This window comes from Rhinoderma darwinii, chromosome 2 (genome assembly GCF_050947455.1).
Source record: "Rhinoderma darwinii isolate aRhiDar2 chromosome 2, aRhiDar2.hap1, whole genome shotgun sequence".
Lineage (NCBI taxonomy): Eukaryota > Metazoa > Chordata > Amphibia > Anura > Rhinodermatidae > Rhinoderma > Rhinoderma darwinii.
The window spans coordinates 392,609,367-392,628,987 of record NC_134688.1 but is presented as its reverse complement, the minus strand read 5'-3'; the positions used below and the strand labels follow the sequence as shown (position 1 = coordinate 392,628,987).

The following is a 19,621-nucleotide window of genomic DNA, read 5'->3' as shown; positions in this document are numbered from 1 at the left end:
CTAACTACACCCCTAGATGGATTCCTCAAGGGGTGTAGTTTCCTAAATGGAGTCACTTTTTGGGCATTTTCATTGTTTTGTCCCCTCAGGGCCTCTGCAAATGTGACATGGCCTCCGCAAACCATTCCTGCTAAATTTGAGCTCCAAAAGCCAAATGGCGCTCTTTCCCTTCTAAGCCCTGCCGTGTGTCCAAACAGCCATTTATTACCACATATGGGGTATTGTTTTACTCGGGGGAAATTGCTTTAGAAATTTTGTGGTGCTTTTTCTCCTTTAGTCCTTGTGGAAATGAGAAAAAATTAGCTAAACCTACATTTTCTTTGAAAGAATGTATATTTCCATTTTCACGGCCTACTTCCAATAATTTCTGCAATAAACCTGTAGGGTCAAAATGCTCACTATACCCCTAGATCATTTCCTTAAGGTGTGTAGTTTCCCAAATTGGGTCACTTTTGGGGGATTTCCACTGTTTTGGCACTGCAAGAGCCCTTCAAACCCGACATGGTGCCTAAAATATATTCTAATAAAAAGGAGGCATAAAATCCACTAGGTGCTCCTTTGCTTCTGAAGACGGTATTTCAGTCCATTAGCACACTAGGGCCACATGTGGGATATTTCCTAAAACTGCAGAACCTGGGCAATAAATATTGAGTTGTTTTTCTCTAGTAAAACTTTGTGTTACAAAAAAAATGGATTAAAAATGAATTTCTGCAAAAACAGAAAATTTAATTTGTAAATTTCACCTCTACTTTAGCTTAATTCCTGTGAAACGTCTAAAGGGTTAAGAAACTTTCTAAATGCTGTTTTGAATACTTTGAGCGGTGAAGTTTTTAAAATGGGGTGACTTTTTCGAGGTTTCTAATATATAAAGCCCTAAAAGCCACTTCACAACTGAACTGACCCCTGTAAAAATAGCATTTTGAAATTTTCTTGAAAATGTGAGAAATTGCTGCTAAAGTTCTAAGCCTTGTAACGTCCTAGAAAAATAAAAGGATGTTCAAAAAACGATGTCAATCTAATGTAGACATATGGGGGATGTTAATTAGCGACTATTTTGTGTGGTATAACTGCCTGTTTTACAAGCAGATACATTTAAATTTAGAAAAATAATTCACATTTTTGAAATTTGTCACTAAATTTTGGTGTTTTTCACATTAAAATACTGAATGTATCTAGCAAATTTTGCCAGTAACATAAAGTCCAATGTGTCATGAGAAAACATTCTCAGAATCGCTTGGATAGATTAAAGCATTCCGAAGTTATTACCACATAAAGTAAAACATGTCAGATTTGAAAAATGAGACTCTGTCATGAAGGTCAAAAGTGGCTAAAGAGGGAAGGGGTTAAACTTGAGTTTTGTCAAATTAAAGAGAATAATAGGATTGTGTCCTGCTACGTGCTAGTAGATTGCGTGAATCGATGATCAGTTTGCTGATCACTTTCTATGAGTTACACTGGCCTTTACTGCTATATATGAATAACTGTTTGAATCTAGACATAGAAACTAACATATACTCCTGGTCGACTATGTAGTGCTATTTTTTTTTTTTTTCATTATCTTCTATAGGTGTAATGGCTTTCCCATCACAAAATATTTAATTCATAGTAAAATGAAAGTGATGACACTTGCTTGGCTTCATATAGAAGACACTAATTGTTCCAAGTAAGGTCATTACCAGCAACCAAGAAAGATATACCAGATTCTACTGGTTAAACACAATTGTTTGTTATCATAGAGACTTATATTATTAGCATTACAAGAGTCTGATCTCAGTCATATCTGTTGTATTGAATAAAGTTCTGTTTGGCATTTAAGGTTCAGTTTCTGGAAAAAACTGTTTCCGCAAGTTCCTAAACCATCAATGAAAGTGTTTGAACAAGTTGAACAAAGAGAAAAATCAGTAAGTAGTTTTTTCAACTATTGTTTGTTTTTAGTAGTATAATAAAAATAACAGCTCTTCTTATATCTTTTAAGAACTTGTTTTACCCTTTCATGGCAAGTGGTGTTTTGAGCCTCATGCACAGAGCAAAATTTCACTTTTTGAAATGCTAAATTCGAAAGATTATTTTTTTAAAATGATTTCTTAGTCTACCCTATATTTTTCATAATTTTTTTTGTGGGAACATAGCGCTTTCTTATTATTTAAAATTGGAGCAGATATCCATTTATTTAGTAGGTCCCATTTAGCGGAAAATAAAATTTTTCCACATTTTTTCATTCTTTGTTTAAAGGTAGTTTGTTCAATGAATAATATTTACCCCAAAAATTAATACTCTAATTCTCCTAAACATGCCAAATATGCGTACATTAAGTAACCTTGTGATGTCACTATAGTGCCGAAAACAAAGACCCTATTTTTAGTTTCAAAAGCATCTCCCTCCCTTAGCTTTAGACGCAGCATCTGTACATGGGTGCTAATCATCCAAGTTCAGATTTTTTTTCACGTAAAGGCACAAAAGCAGATAGCGCCAGGGTAGAACACACTAAAATTTATATCTAAGGGTAGTTATTTATGTTTGGAGAAACATACATCTTATGTGACAGGAACATTGTAATGTCTAAACACCTGACGACCATGCAAAATGCCTTTGTCTCACAATTTTTTTTCTAAAATTGGTGTCTGTGGGTTTCAGAGAAGGTGCAATTTTTGGGGAGAGGGGCACATTTTAGTTTTGTTACTTTTTTTAATGATTTTTTTTATTTTCATTTATTTAATTTATTCATTTATTTTTACATTTAACTATATGAATTGAATGTTACTTTTTTTTTTTTTTTACTTTGGGGCAAAGGTTAGCAGCCCCTATATACAGATCATGGATAACAGTGATCTAATGGTAACAGCCCATTAGATCATGGTTACCAGTTATCTATACACAGAGATATGCAGAGAAGACGCAGATAGCGTTTTCTCTGCATATCTTTATGCTCCCTTTGCACAGGAAATCCCTCTGTGGTTATTAATGACATCACATGGTTTCCTAGAAACCGTTAGAATGCAGAAGCAGCGCAATAGCCATATCCTGCCGATGAAATTGCGTGCAGGAGCGTGCAGTGCCATCAAAGACAGCACATAAATAAAAGGGACCATTAATTTACGTGGGGCGGGCAAGAGGCAGTTCACAGCAGTTCATAAAGATGGACTCGCTAGACAAAATTTTAATTACACTAGAATAAGCCAGGTGCTCATAAAATAAACAAAGACCAAATGAAAATGTAGTGTGCCCCCGACAATTTAAAGAACAAACTGAAATCTTAAAGATAAAGGAAAACCAGCGCAGTCAGGCGGAAACAATCTTTTCATGTTGCTGCTATCACTGACTGCTACAAAAGGTCCATTGTTAAGATCATATCAAGCCCCAGAGATAATCTGGACAATGGTCCCCTTCCTCGTTGGCCCATGGCAACAATTCTCAAAATGTCTCAGGCTGGAACCGGGAGGAAGAATCAGCCATTATATTACAAGCACCAGAAATATGAACAGCTTAATCAAAATATTTAATTTCAGACTGTAATGGTACTGACAAAAAGTAACCAGTCCAGCAAAAGCACACCCACCACCAGACTTGGCGCTAGCTGCCCGATTTGGCAAGAGGTGGTGATCTAGCCCTGTAGGAACTAGGGCCCTACCTAAAGCAGTTAAACCGCCCTAAGGGAGAACCCACTATCAGGAGCCTAGCTATCAGACCCTGAGTGAACCCTGTTGGTGGAAAAGATTATCTTGCTTTCACAAAGCAGCTGCCGGACGGTGGAGCAGACAGGTAGGGAAGTCAAACTAGTCAAAGTCAGCAACAAAGCAGTAATGCAGTACAAAGTCAGCAGGCAAGAGAGAAATCAACACAGTTCTGGTCATACACAGCATATTTACACAGCAGTACCAAATCAGCAGGCAAAAGAAACATCAAGTCAATCCAGGTCATATACAGTTGCAATAAGGGAGAAGTCAAAGAGGGGTAAACGGGGAATACTAACAAAGTACTGAGCTAATGAACCAGGTAGAACCATTTTAACTGGCAAGGAGCCCAGAGTTGGGAGGGTTTATATATAACTGATCTAATTGATTGATTACAGAGACTAGACCAGCAGATTAAAAACGACTTCCTTTCTGTCTAGCTTCAGGAGCAGAAAACTTGACAGACATATCTCAACCATTAGCTCTATTGTTAATTAATGGTTTTTCTATCTGCTGATTTGAAAACCAATTTAACCAGGGAAGCATGCTTTCCAGCCTCACTGGCATCAATGCTTTTCTAAAGAAACCCTTAATTAGAGGGCTGCCCAAGTAAACTAGCCAATTTTTGGGATGTCCAGCAATGCAAAATGCAAATTCTTGTTTATATTTACAGCTTCCCATCTACTTGCACTGAAATTCATTAAGCACAAAATAAGTGCCTTTCCTTAGAATTCCATAAGCAGAGCATCCCCTTGATGCAGAGACAGGGACCTTCGGTGCAATCATCAGGTTGAGCCATAGCCATATATGTTTGATACCTTAGCTAAAATGTTCATCATATTGTAACCAACCAATACCACCAAAATTCTTGTGGACCTCTAGTACAATATCAAGATGCTGAAACAGTCCAGAACATTTATTTGGAGAACCTCTCACCAACTATACTGCAATAAACACAAAAAGTCTGTAACCAGTTATTAAAAGTATTTGGAACAGGACGCCTCATATCTTCCTCTGATTTGTCCTTTGATTCCTATTCAACTTGCTAGTAAAATCCTTAGATGCTAGAAGGGGAGATGAAATGTCTACAAACTCATTATTCCAAATCTTCTCTTTAACAGATTAAGACAAATGAAAGCCAAGTGGAGAAATGTCACAAGGCAATATTTCTCTATATCAAGTTTTAGCCAACCCTTTAGCTCTAAGAGCTGGGGAGGGGCATGGCACAGGTGAAAGGGGGTCCCAATCACTATCATCAAATAGATTTGGCCACCAGCCATGCACTGGTAACATTACTGGGCCTAGGAGTCTACTGCAAAATAGGCTGGGGGCAGAATGATGAAGGCCACTGCCTGAAGTGAGGCTAAACCTTGGGAGAGGGATGACAGTACAGGGGTTAAATGTGCGGTAGGCAACTCATTAATTGTAGATGAAGGTCCAGGCCTCTAATCTGCTGCCTGCCACTGATGCCCTTGGTTTGGAGATGGGAAGTCTGTGACAGGTTCTACTGAGGGTGTCCATTCGAGCGAGGCCCCAGCGTTTGCATGGTCGCCACCATTGCAAATGGGTAATCTGTCTCGACCTTCTGGGAACCGGACCTGGAAGCTTCTCCCCGCAGCTGCAAGAGTGATTAGACCTACGAAACGGCCAATCACTTCTCACCACCTTACCAAGTAAAGTCTACCTGGAGATGGTGGCAAAAAACTTCTGCCAAAATTGCACAAAATAGTTCTACAAGGGATATTAATAATCCCTTGTGGGTCCCTCCTTAATGTCCAGGATCCCTACATGGGATCCCCTCTTCCACAGGCCAATAGCATTTGCAAACAAGGGTGGGAGACATTAACTCAAGGATCCAAAAAGAAGATGGGAAGAAAACAAGCACCAAGTACTTATATCACAGGTGGTTAACCCCTCAGTGTCTAAGCCTATTTTGGCCTTGTGGACACAGCCGATTTTTGCAAATCTGACATGTGTTACTTTATGTGGTAATAACTCCAGAATGCTTTTGCCTATCCAAGCGATTCTGAGACTGTTTTCTCGTGACATGTTGTACTTTATGATACTGAAAAAATTTTGTCGTTAAATTCAATATTTATTTGTAAAAAACACCAAAATTTAGAGAAAATTTGCAAAAATCTGCATTTTTCTAAATTGTAATGTATCTTCTTGTAAAACAGATAGTAATACCACACAAAATACTTCCTAGTTTACATTTCCTATATGTCTACTTTATTTTTGCATCGTTTTTTGAAAGTCCCTTTATTTTTCTAGGATGTTACAAGGCTTAGAACTTTAGCTAGAATTTCTCGCATTTTCAAGAAAAATTTAAAAGGCTATTTTTTTAGGGACCAGTTCAGTTCTGAAGTGGCTTTGAGGGTCTTATATATTAGAAAGTCCCCATAAATCACTCCATTTTAGAAACTGCACCTCAAAGTATTCAAAACAGCATTCAGAAAGTATTTTAACCCTTTAGGCATTTCACAGGAAATAAAGCAAAGTAGAGGTGAAATTTTCAAATTTAATTTTTTTTTAATGAAATTCATTTGTAATAAATTTTTTCTGTAACACAGAAGGTTTTACGAGAGAAATGCAAATCAATACTTATTGCCCAGATTCTGCAGTTTTTAGAAATATCCCACATGTGGCCCTAGTGCGGTAATGGACTGAAACACAGGCCTCCGAGCAAAGGAGCACCTGGTGGATTTTGGGGCCTCTATTTTATTAGAATATATTTTAGGCACCATGTCAAGTTTGAAGAGGTCTTGTGGTGTCAAAACCATGGAAAACCCCCAAAAGTGACCCCATTTTGGAAACTACACCCCTCAAGGAATTTTTGAAGAGGTATAGTTAGCATTTTTAGCCCACAGATTTTTTGGTAAATTTATTGGAACTGGTCTGTGAAAATGAAAATCTACTTTTTTTCTGAAAAAACATACATTGTTTTAGTTTTTACAAGGAATAAAGGAGAAAAAGCACCCCAACATTTGTAAAGCAATTTCTCCCGATTACGCCAATACACCATATGTGGTAATAAACTGCTGTTTGGACCCACGGCACGCCTCAGAAGGGAACGAGGGCCATTTGGATTTTGGAGCACAGATTTTGCTGGAATGGTTTTCGGTGCCATGTCGTGTTTGCAAAGCCCTGGAGGGACCATAACAGTGGAAACTCCCCAAAAGTGACCCCATTTTGGAAACTACACCCCTCAAGGAATTTTTCTAGGGGTATAATTAGCATTTTCACCCTACACGGTTTTTGCTGAATTTATGGGAATTATGCCGTGAAATTGAAAATCTAAATTTTTTCTAATAAAATGTAGTTTTAGCTCAGATTTTTTCATTTTTACAATAGATAAAGGAGAAAAAACACCCCAATATTTGTAAAGCAAACTCTTCTGAGCACAGCAATATCCCATATGTGGTAATAAACTGCTGTTTGGACACATGGCGGAAGTTAGAATGGACGGAGCGCCAGTTGACTTTTGGAGCTCAAGTTTTGCTGGAATGGTTTGCGGCCCCATGTCACATTTGCAAAGCCACTGAGGGGCCAAAATAGTGCAAACCCAGCAAAAGTGACCCCATTTGGGAAACTATACCCCTCGTGGAATTTATCTAGCGGTATAGTGAGCATTTTGACCCCACAGTTTTTTTGCTGAATTATTGGAATTATGCAGTGAAAATGAAAATCGACATTCTTTTCACTAAAATGTTGAATTTTTTTCATTTTCTCAAGGAATAAAGGAGAAAAAGCGCCACAACAATTGTAAACCAATTTCTCCCGAGTACGGTAATACCCCACATGTGGTCATAAACTGCTGCTTGGATACACCACAGGGCTCAGAATGGCAGGAGTGCTACTTGGCATGTAGATTTTGGTTGATTGTTTTTTGGGCGCCATGTCGCATTTGCAGAGCCCCTGAGGTACCCGTACAGTAGAAACCCCTGAGATGTGACTCCATTTTGGAAACTATACCCCTCAGGGTAATCATCTAGGGGTGTACTGAGCATTTTGATCCCACAGGTTTTTCATAGATTGTATTAGAATGAGGCAGTATGAAAATGAAAAATATTTTTTTTTTCCCAAAAATATGTCGTTTTGCACCCAAATTTTTTTCCACAAGGGGTAATAGGAGAAAAAACAACACATAATTTGTTACCCAATTTCTCCAGAGTACGGTAATACCCCATGTGTGGCCCTAAACTGCTGTTTGAGCACATGGCAGAGCTCAAAATGGAATGAGTGCCATGTGGCTTTTAGAGCACAGATTTTGCTGGACTGGTGTACGGGCGCCATGTCGCATTTGCAGAGCTCCCTTAGGTACCAGAGTATAGTGTAAAACCCTGAGAAGTGACCCCATTTTGTAAACTATACCCCTCAAGGCATTTATCATTTGCCTGGACATATGACAGGGCTTAGGAGTTAAAGGCGCATGTGAGACCTATTTTGGTGATTTTCGCAGCATTAGCACACAATGGCAGGGCCAGGGGCGTAACTAGGAAAGACTGGGCCCCATAGCAAATTTTGAACTGGGGCCCCCCTCTGCTGGGTATCACACAACCCCCCCACCTTGTAGATAGTGCCTCCCTATAGATTCCACCACACAGCGCCCCCCTATAGATAGCACCATACACAGCCCCCCTGTAGATAACGCCATACAGCCCCCATGTAGATAACGCCATACAGACCCCCTCTGTAGATAACGCCATACAGCCCTCTGTGTAGATAACGCCATACAGCCCTCTCTGTAGATAACGCCATACAGACCCCCTCTGTAGATAACACCATACAGACCCCCTCTGTAGATAACGCCATATAGCCCCCCCCCCAAAAAAAACGGCCTATAGTGTGTCCTACAAAAGACATGTATCCCCTCTCCACAGGATATCCACAGGATAGGGGATACATGTGTGATCGCTGGCAGCGATAAGGAGAACGGGGGACCGAAAGTCCCCCGAAGTTCTCCATGACGAACCTCGGACTTCCGGCGTCTGCGCAGTTCAATAAAAAAAGGAGCGCTGGTCACGCATGCGCAAAAGCGTGACCGGTGCGCAAGTCATTTCCATGGAGCTGCCGACACAGACCCGGGAAGTACGAGGTTTGTCATGGAGAACTTAGGGGGGACTTTCGGTCCCCCTTTCTCCTCATCGCTGGGCGTCCCAGCGATCCCACATGTATCCCCTATCCTGTGGATAGGGGATGCATGTCTTTTGTAGGAACAACCCCTTCAGTGGCGTCGCGCTGTAGCAGCCGTAGCGGCTGCTAGCGGAGCCTGCGGCCATGGGATGGGGCCGTGCCGGCGGGTGGCACGGGTCCCCTCATGCTGCAGGCTCCGTAGAAGTCGCTACGGCTGCTATAGCGGTAGTTACGCCACTGCGTATAGGTTTGTACGGCGTAAAACTACAGCTCCCAGCATGGCCGGAACAATGATAAGGATATGCTGGGAGATGCGGTTTCACAAAAAAAATCATACCACCATCATCTCGCTGCAGATCATACAGTGACTACAATACTGATTAGAGGCAGAATAAACATTTACATTAAGTGACTCACCGGTGACGTCTCAGATTCTAGTTCTTTTCTTCTCCCTCCGGTTCAGACATCTATGATGGATTTCTCCCGGCCATGACCCATTTCTGCAGTTTTCCGTTTAGATGTCTTCAGCTTCTCACTTTTAAAACATTTCTGCACCTATAAACAAAGTTAAAATTCTCAACACATCTAAATATAACTGTCACACACACACACACACACACACACACACACACACACGCGCACACACACACACACACACACTCACACACACACACACACCGTGCGCCCTGTAGATAGTGACCTACATAGAAGCCCCTGTAGATAGTGCCCACATATGGACTCCAGAGCTGCAAGGCAATAGTGCTAACCACTGAGCCACCGTGCTGCCCTACATATAGCTTCCCCTATAGTTAGTGCTCCACGTATAGCCCACCTCTGTAGATAGTGTCTCACATATAGCTCCCCCTGTATATAGTGTCCCACATATAGCCCACCCCTGTAGACTGTGCACTACATATAGACCCCCCTGTAGATAGTGGCCCACATCCCCACATACAGACCTCCCCTGTAGCTAGTGCCCCACATGTAGACCCCCCCTGTATATAGTGCCCCACATATAGACCCCCCCTGTATATAGTGGCCCACATATAGACCCCCCTGTATATAATGGCCCACATATAGAGCCCCCTGTATATAGTGGCCCACACCTCCACATATAGACCCCCCTGTAGCTACTGCCCCACATATAGACCCCCTGTAGCTACTGCCCCACATATAGACCCCCCTGTATATAATGGCCTACATATAGAGCCCCCTGTATATAGTGGCCCACACCCCCACATATAGAAACCCCTGTAGCTACTGCCCCACATATAGACCCCCCTGTAGCTACTGCCCCACATATAGACTCCCCTATATATAATAGCCCACATAAAGACGACTCCCCCCTGTAGATAGACCGCCCCACTATAGATAATGCCATTCACATTCTTATGAGGAAAAAAATATATAAACTTGACATACTCACATGATCCCGTTCCCACGCTGTTCACTGGCGATGCAGACATGCTCTCTTCTGAGCATGTCTGCAGGAGCTGAACGAGCGTCCTCCAATGACGCTGATTGGCGGGGCAGAATGACTTGCCCCGCCAATCAGCACCTTCCAAGCATGGAAGCGGCGCGATGATGTAATTGCGCCGCTAGCCAATCAGTGTCATTGTAAGGCACTGGATGGTCAGGCACGAAACATGCCCTGCCATTCAGTGCTAATACATGTATTTGGCTCCAGCTAGCACTGGTGCCCCCTCCGGTGCTAGCGACACCTACAGGCATGAGAGGGCCTGTGTAAGGCTCGGCGGCGCGGGCCCCACAGTAGCGGCGCTACCGCTGTAGCAGCCATAACGGCTGCTAGAGGCGCCACCGGGCATTTGGGTGGGCGTGTCGGCTGGCGGCACGGGCCCCCTCAAGCCCCGGGCCCCGTAGAGGCCGCTACGGCTGCTACCGCGGTAGTTACGCCATTGGGCAGGGCTCTGGGGTCAAATAGTAAAACAAACCCCCATGTAGTGACCCCCATTTTGGAAACTGCACCCCTGAAGGCATTTTATTAACGGGTGTAGTGAACATTTTGACCACACAAGGTTTTTTTTTTCTATAATAAATGAATGCTCAGTGAATGGTGCAAAGTGAAAATTGCAAATTTCCACAGGTATGTGCCATTTTAGTGCACAATATTTTGTGCCCAGTTCATGCCACTGAAGACAAATACCTCAAACTGTTAAGCGGGTTCTCCCGGGTATGGCGATGCCATATATGTGGACGTAAACTGCCCGTTGGGCACGCTGCATGGCTCAGAAGGGAGGCTTTTGGAGCGCAGATTTTGCTTAGTGGTAGTTTTGTTTGGGGTTTTGCTGGTATTTCAGTTTATGATGTGGGGGCATATGTAATCTGTGCGGAGTACATCAGGGGCATAATAAGAGGGTATAATAATGGGGTAAATAAATAATTCATAGATATGTGGCCGGTGTCGCACTGATAAATGGTGCCAGATCTTATCCGCTTTTGGAACACTCTGCACATTTTGCATCGCCATATTCTGACAGCCAGAACTTTATTTTTTTCTCCACCGGAGCCGTGTGAGGGCTTATATGTTGCGGGACAATCTGTAGATTTCATTGGTACCATTTTGGGGTACATGCGATTTTTTTGATCACTTTGTATTTAATTTTTTTTGGCAATCAAGGTGACCAAAAACCTGCAATTCTGATGTTTTTTATAATTATTTTTTTACGGCGTTCGCCATGCGCTATGAATGACAATTTTACTTTATTCTGCGGGTCGGTACGATTACGGCGATACCAGATGTATATAGTTTCTCTTATGCTTTGAAGCGTCTGCACGATAAAATCACTTTTGTTTCAAATTTATTTTTTGTCACCATATTCTGGGAGCCATAACTTTTTTATTTTTCCGTCAAAAAAGCTGCGGGAGGGCTTGTTTTTTGCGGGACGGGCTTCAGTTTTTAATGGTATAATTTTGGGGTACATGCAACTTTTAGATCCCTTTTTTTTATTCTGGTTTGCGAGGGGTAGTGACTAACAAACAGCGATTCTGGAATAGTTTTTTATTAAATTTTTTTACGGTGTTCAGCGTACGGGTAAAATAGCGTGATATTTTTATAGTTTGGGTCGTTACAGACGCGGTGATACCACATATGTGTACTTTTTTTATGTTTTTTTTGTTTTTCCTATAATAAAATACTTATTATAGGAAAAAAGGCTGTTAGTGGTTTTTGAAACTTTTTTTTTTCATGAAACTTATTTTTTTTTACTTTTTTACAACGTTTTTATTAACTTGTTTTACCTTTTTTTTGTGTCCCACTAGGGAACTTGAAGGCATGAAGCCCTGATCGCTATTCTAATACACTGCACTACCTACATAGTGCAGTGTATTAGAGCTGTCAGCTATTCACTGACAGCAAGCCTATTAGGCTTTGCCTCCCGACGGGGCCTAATAGGCTTCCGTACTAGGAAGCGATTGTTAGGCTACGGTTGCCATAGCAACCATCTGAACACCCGCGGGTGCCGATGGTTGTCATTAGCAACCATAGCGTGCGATCTAATCACTTAGATGCAGCGATAGCTGCATCTAAGGGGTTAATCGGCCGGATCGGAGTCTAGCTCCGGTCCTGTCCGTTAGAGCACGATGTCAGCTGTGACAAACAGCTGACATCCGCGCCCGTGGCAACCATCGTGGTTGCCGACAGGCTACAAGACACTTCGATGCATCCATCGCGTTGATCGATGCATCGAAGGGGTTCATCGGCCAGATCGGAGCCTAGCTCCGGTCCTGGCCGTTGCAGAGGGGTGCCGGACATCTGATTACCAGCGGTGATAGCGCTTGCTCAAGCTGAGCCAGCGCCATCACATACACTACGTCATGGAGCTGTGATTGGTCAGTCTGCTTTGACTGACCAATCACAGCGATCGCCGGCAGGAGACCGCTGTGAATGGTCCCCTGCCGTCTTACTGTGCCGGTCAACTGTCATAAACAGTTGACAGCACAGTTCTGTCACCTTGTCATTTGACAGGGTGACAGTTTTTAGCCAGGACGCACCGATACGTCCCTGTGCCTTAAAGGGAACCTGTCACCATCATTTCACCTATTGAACTTTACTTATCCCTCACTGGCTGCTGCTATAAATCGTTCATTGCCGTTATCCCCTCTGCTAAACTCCTCCTCCGACTGTAAATAACGGTCTGCAAACATCTTGCGCCTTTTATCGTAATAATCCGGTGTCCCTTTTGTGCGCACACACCAGAAGAGGACATTAATGCACAAGCACGGGATTTTGTGTGCTGGGGGAAGGCGAGGAGCTGCCAATCAAAAGTAAGGAGGCGGGGTAAACTCGGAAAGACTTGAGGAATGAAGATATGACTCTTTTCTAACGAAGATTTGACTCTTTTCAAATGAAGATCTGACTCTTTTATGCTCATTTGCATACGTTGTGGGAACACTAAAAAGCTGAATACTAAAGCTACAGAACCGACTAAGAAGACAATTATAGGTTATATAGAAATTATTTTTCACCCACTACCACCAGGTATTGCTGGTTTAATAGGTGAAATGCTGGTGACAGGTTCCCTTTAAAGCCCTTCAATGCAGGACGTACCGGTGCGTGTTGCCAAACTGCTCTGGACCGAATCCTATTTTAATCATTGCAATTGGGCTTATGACCTCTATGTACACCCCTGCATTCTGGTAAACAATAACTCATTCAACTATCCTTTTGAAGTATCTATCTAAACCTTCCATAGTTTAGCAAGTATAACTTGGGTGATCATGCTCTTCACCCTTGTCCATTAACTGCCAAGCCTTGCCTATGTGGACAAAAACCAATTGTAATGCCACTCTTATATTATCTATATTACCATGTATAGTATTATCATTATTTAACCTATTAGTACAAAACCCATGTTTATGTTAAATGATATAATTTCCCAATATTATTTCCTAAAGCTAGAAGAACAAAACACACAGTTGCATTTCTTAGTTACATAGTTTATAACCTGGGAGGGTGGTGTGTGAGGGAAGAATTTATTTTTTATCCTAGTTTAGCCTTGATGATCCAGGAGGAAAGTGAAAAACCGTACATGAAATTGGCTAATTTGCCATAATAGGGAAAAAGTATTTTTTTACACTTATATACAGATGTAGCCGTCTTTATCTTGACTTTTAACGCATTAGATAAACAGTGGCTAGATAGCAGGTTATTAGAATCAAGTTAATGATGGCTACATCTGTACACCTTTATGGTATTTTGCTTCAAGAAATCATCTAAGCCTCTCTTAAAACAATGAACAGTTTTTATAACACCAGTTCCTCAGTTCATAAGGTGACTATTTTACAATTTTACAGCTCTCTCCAACCACAGATGGTGTATTTTTCTCTTTTAAGGTGACCTTACAGTGAATTGGCCATTCATATAGTTGTACTGTATAATTTGTTCCCCATGAAACATCTTTTCTCATGACTAAACATTCCTTTCCTCTCCAATATCAATGTTTTTCATTTTTTTCCAATTCCAGAAAATGCTTTTTATAAAGTACTCCAGATGAGAATATTAGTTTAAAAAAAAAAAACGACTTAAAATCTTGGATCTACTGAAAACTTGGCACTTATTCATGAAAATTAACAAATGTATAATCATTTTAAGACCCAAAAACATTATATCCTTGTCAGAAAACATCACTGAAAAAAAAGCAGCCCCTAATATGTAAGGTTGTGGGGCTGCTTTGGTGCTAATATAGTAGGAGTGGAAGGAACAATGAACCATAAAAAGGTTGCATCATTTTATATCATGCCGTTCCCTCTAGTCAGCATTTCATTGCCACACAAGAGGATAGCAATCTTAATTATGCAATAACTATTTAGTAACAAAACCGAGTCATAGTCCTCTCTTGGATGGACTAGCTGAAACAATCACTGGAGTGCTTGAGGGATAAGCCACAATGTGAGATTCTGGAAAGCGTCCTACTCCTCTGGAATAGATATCCAATACAGTGATATGCGATAGCCTGAAAGAACAGAACCATGAATGATATTTGTTCTCATCTAGTGGTTTAGCCTTCATTCCACCTGCTCAGTACCTGGCCTGACATAAAGCTAAGGCTATGTTCAAATCTGCTCCGTGGCTTCTTTTCATAACAGAAGCCACAATTTGAGGACAGAACAGTTGTTCAGTTTTTCCTCTTTGCATCCCAGCACTCATAACTTTTTTTATTTTTTTGTTCGACGTAGCTCTATAAGACAAGTTCTACTTTATGTAGGTACCATTTTTTGGCACATTTATATAATTATTTACCGGTTTAAGACGTCAAGCGTCTTCAACCGGTAACTAATTTTATCTACAAATTGCAAAAAACAGTAAACCCTTTCCAAAATGCACGGCACATATTAAAAGGGTTATCCAGCGCCATAAAATGACATACAAATCAAACAATAATTCTATATTAACCCTTTCATGACCGAGAATCATTCATACCCCTGTGTCCAGGTCAAATTTTCCATTTCTGATGTGCACTTCTTTAAACGATAATATCTTTTCTACCGCTTTGAATATCCGAACTATTTTTACAAGACTTATGAGCCTTTAACCTTTTTTAGATTAGTTTAATTAATTCCATGTTTTAAATTTTTATTATGAGCAGACAAATCACAAAAAATGTGAAAAGAAACACTTTCGTAATTTTTTAATGTACTTATCTATCTTTTATATATATGTATATACACTGTTGCTCTGTAACAATTAGTCTTCTTCTCTCTCCTGGATCCCCCATGAGGGGGAGTGAAGAGGGCTAAGAGGTAAAGCAAACTTTTTTATGACCACCATGAGACAGTCATGGTGATCGTCAGCTGCGCTGCACTTGTAAGCTTAGTTTCTTAAAAAAAAATACATGTCATCGGCAGGTGGAACGTATATAGCCATATGGCAGTCGTGAAGGGGTTAAGTAACTTACTAATATACTTGTTCTAAAGTGCACCCATTCACCGATTCAGACCACACCCATGTGTTCCCAGTCCTGTAGTCCTTTCCTCCCTGATGACGCGTTGACAGAGGCCCACATGACCGAGAGGGATCCTCCCCTCTTGTTCGTGTTGGTGCATCATCGAATCACATGATCGCTAGGGGTCTGTCACTGTGACAATTATGATGAAGTAAGCCACCCCCCTTCTCCTTTCACTCCACTCTCTCTTTAAAGGATACTACCCTGCGCATGCACAATGTAATATCTTAGGGACATGACTTCTTTTACGTCATTACCATTACAATTGCACATGCTCTACACTGAATCACCAATGAAAATAACTTTTATCATAGCGGGCAAGAATTTATATTGATATGTAAATCAACTCTGTGTTGTCCAATGCAGAGCGCAGACAATGAGCAAAAGGGATAATGAATCACGCTTGCTAGAGCATTGAGTAGGGCGGGGATAGAGGACACAGGGGAAATGCAGGGATGTTGGGACTTGTAGTTTTGCAGCTCTGGCGCCACATCGCACTGCGGTGAGTAACGCAAACTTATGTTTTTGGGCACTCAAAGAAGTAGATTTGCTTGTTGGTGTTTTTGTGGATATTTATTTTTGCCTACCCAGATAAACTCTTTTATTCTGTGCAGCTAACCAACTTGTCCTCTTTGGTTTTAGGTGCAAAAAGAGTCTGAAATTGAAATTCCATTCATGAAAAAAGATGAAGACTTCATATGTTCATATGTGACAGAAATGCCAGAAAAGCTCTAAATCTTGAAAGTGTATCCCATGAATAATTTTCATACCAAAAGTCCTAAAAGCAAAAACTATTTTCAGAATTTTTTGCTTCCATGTGAACCCTCACCCCCCCCCCCCCCCTGATGTTGCTGTTTATCTATGCTGCTGGGGCGGCTCTGAGAAGGATCAGTCTGCTTCCCACTCTTGAAGCTGAGATGTAGTCCCTTTTTAATTCCCCTGCAAAAGGAGCCTCAGCTATACTGCAAGCAGGGCAGAAAGCTATTTCTATTGGCTGCTCTGAGGATCATTAGGTAGGGACCTGGCTGTGGGGAGCGACTGAGAATGCGTGTCCACCAGCGCTTAGCTCATTAGGTGGATGTGCACATTGCTGTACACTCTGACCACCAGGTGGCACCGTACTATATATAATTTTTCTTCGCTAAATCATTTTTTTAACATCATATAAATGGCAAACATTGTTATTTTTTTATGCTCTATACAATGAATATGATATGACTAGTAATTAAATGACATTTAGTCTTAAAGTGAACCTGACATATTGAACATGACCTGTGGGCAGCTTGTAATGTGTATTTTAGGAATTTCAATCCCTGCCGATTTGGGGTTTAAGAGTCAAGCGGGCAGTCTCACTTATTGATTGGCTGAATTCTCTATATGCACACTCATACAAGGATGGTTGTCAGTCATAGAGCCCACTAGACTCCTAACCCCACAATAAGCAAGGATTTAAATATTTAAAAAATGACATGTTAAATTCAAACTTTTCCTACAAAACTGTATATCAATCTGCTCAGTTCCTCCTGCTCTATAACACACCACAGATGCCATATCTTGCAGAGCTCCTGATGACGCTGTGTTAATGCTCCGAAACATGTTGGGCGGGTGGAGCTGACACTATAGCATCTTTTAATCATTCGTGCCCTTGATCCTCCAGCTGAGAACTCACGGCTAAACAACGGAGTGACACAATTTACTACCAAGTTAGCAGTTGGACTATACCATGGGAGCTCAGAGCTCGGCTCTCACAGTAAATCATGTTGCAAAGTATTCATCTTTACACACATCTGAACTGAAATCGTTATTATCGTTAAACCGTTAAGTATAATAGGCTATATATTACCCATTACATATATAAAAAAGAGAAATGTAATGTTCACAATGAATTTTAAATCAAACCTTAATTTCTACCATTGTAAATAAAATATAGAATCTATATATAGAACTCATTTATTAATTTGATTGAATAAAAGCTACGTTTTAAGATCCTGTGGGTAAAGAGGGGGTTTAGACCTTTTTCAACTATGGGATGTGGTCTATGGGAATCCATTTGTTTCATAAGAAAACCCCCCTTCCTTTCCCCTCAGTAGATTTGAGATATTTTCCCTTGTTTATGTGTGCTATAATATGCTGCCCACAGATAGAACATATCCTGCTGTTGAGAATCCTGTGATTCTCTACAGCCACTATTCGGCATTCAACAACAACAACAACAACATTCAACAACTGCAACAACATCGGAATCCTAGTGATTGCCACCCAACTTCTTCCCATAGAAACTCCAGACAAAAGGGGAAATTTAGCTCTTGGCTAGTCCCATTGAGCGCTACATCTCCACAAAGTTTTCCTCACCTGGATGCTATCATTCTGTAGATTCCCCACTGTCTTGTACTAGGCTGCAGGTGAAGCCCGTGCCAGCCATGACAACCAAGCAGCACTGGCATGAGCCCCTTGGCAGACAGTTTAGCAAATACTATGGCAACTGGTAAGCAAGACTTACCATAACAGAGTGGCTCTCTGTTCGAAGGGAGGGACTCTAATAGGGCATAAGGACAAGGGTTGTCTACATGAGAATTTTTTACACTGGCCACAATACTTACTGTACAGTACTTGACATTTTAATTATTTATTCCAAAGAAAGGAAGGTATTTGCAACATAAATACGGAACCACTGCTGGTATCTGCGCATAAATCCAGACCGAATCCTCAACATGTGAACATGGTCTAAATTGTGATATACTATATAAAAACGTTATGAATTGTATTGTTGACTTTGAGTTAAAAAAAATTATTTTAGAACTGTTACAAATATATGTATTTCTGTGATAAAAATCAAAATTAATAAAATTATTTATTTTAATAAATATCTGATGTTGTTTATACATAAAGGCTTAAGCCACCTGAAACTTTTGGTGTAACTGTAGCTAACCCTAATGTCCCTCTCCCTTTTCACTTTAGTCCCTGTCCCAAATGGAGGCTCAGACACACACACAATAAGGCCGAATTCAGACAACCATAGTATACGTTTGTGTGACGGCCGTTAAAACATCGGCCGTCACATGGACGCATGTATTTCAATGGGGCCGTTCACACGCCCATTGTTTGAACAGACCGTGCGAAGCGTCCGGTGAAAAATAGAACATGTCCTATTTTCTTCCGTTTTCACAGATCCCTCGATAGACTCAAGTCTATGAGGGATCCGTGAAAACGGGTCCCGCACAGGTGCAACTCGGACGTGAAAAACTTCCATTTTACACATCTGAGTTTGCACTCGTTCGTGTTAATCTGGCTTAACTAGGGCCAATTTCCTTGGAAGCCAGTGAATTTATCAGTCTAGTTGGAGTATGGGAGGAATCTGGAGACCTTGGGTAAACCCACACAAGTATGAGGAGAAAAGACTCCATGCAGATAGAATTGACAAGCTCCCTTAATGCCCTTGGCAGTGTTTCGGAACGCTCCCTACCTCCCCTGGTCCTTGTTTGGCTCTGCTGAACATTCACGTTATTGTAATGATACTGACAGAAGACCAGTCCAACAAAAGCGCACCTACAACCTTCCTCTGGGGCATCCGGAAGCCGGAAGGGTGAAACCCAGGGTCGGGCGAGAGTGTTTGGCGTGCCGCCTAGAAATTTTAAAGATTTTTACTTACCTTGATGCTTTAATTTCTTGTTACTTCTAGACATAAGATCCTTTTCCTACCAGGAGTTCTTTGAATGTGGAGGGAGACGATAAGGAGCTTGGTGGAACTACAAGGATAAGAATTACCATCCACACCCTCATTGGATTGCGGACTGTCCACTGCATTTTTCTGGGAGAGAGCCCATACTGAATGATATTGGACTGTTACCAGTG

The 19,621-nt window shown here is 41.3% G+C and overlaps 1 protein-coding gene across 1 annotated transcript in view; it reads left to right on the top strand.

Annotated features, from left to right (window-relative positions):
• Window positions 1-18,588, top strand: part of LOC142741399 (granulocyte-macrophage colony-stimulating factor receptor subunit alpha-like) — a 47,603-nt gene extending 29,015 nt beyond the window's left edge. Inside the window, exons 11-12 of the mRNA XM_075850780.1 lie at window positions 1,817-1,901; window positions 16,412-18,588. Coding sequence (XP_075706895.1) covers window positions 1,817-1,901; window positions 16,412-16,504 — 178 coding nt within the window. The 3' untranslated portion in view covers window positions 16,505-18,588. The remainder of the gene's footprint in view (window positions 1-1,816; window positions 1,902-16,411) is intronic.
• Window positions 18,589-19,621: the final 1,033 nt, after the last annotated feature.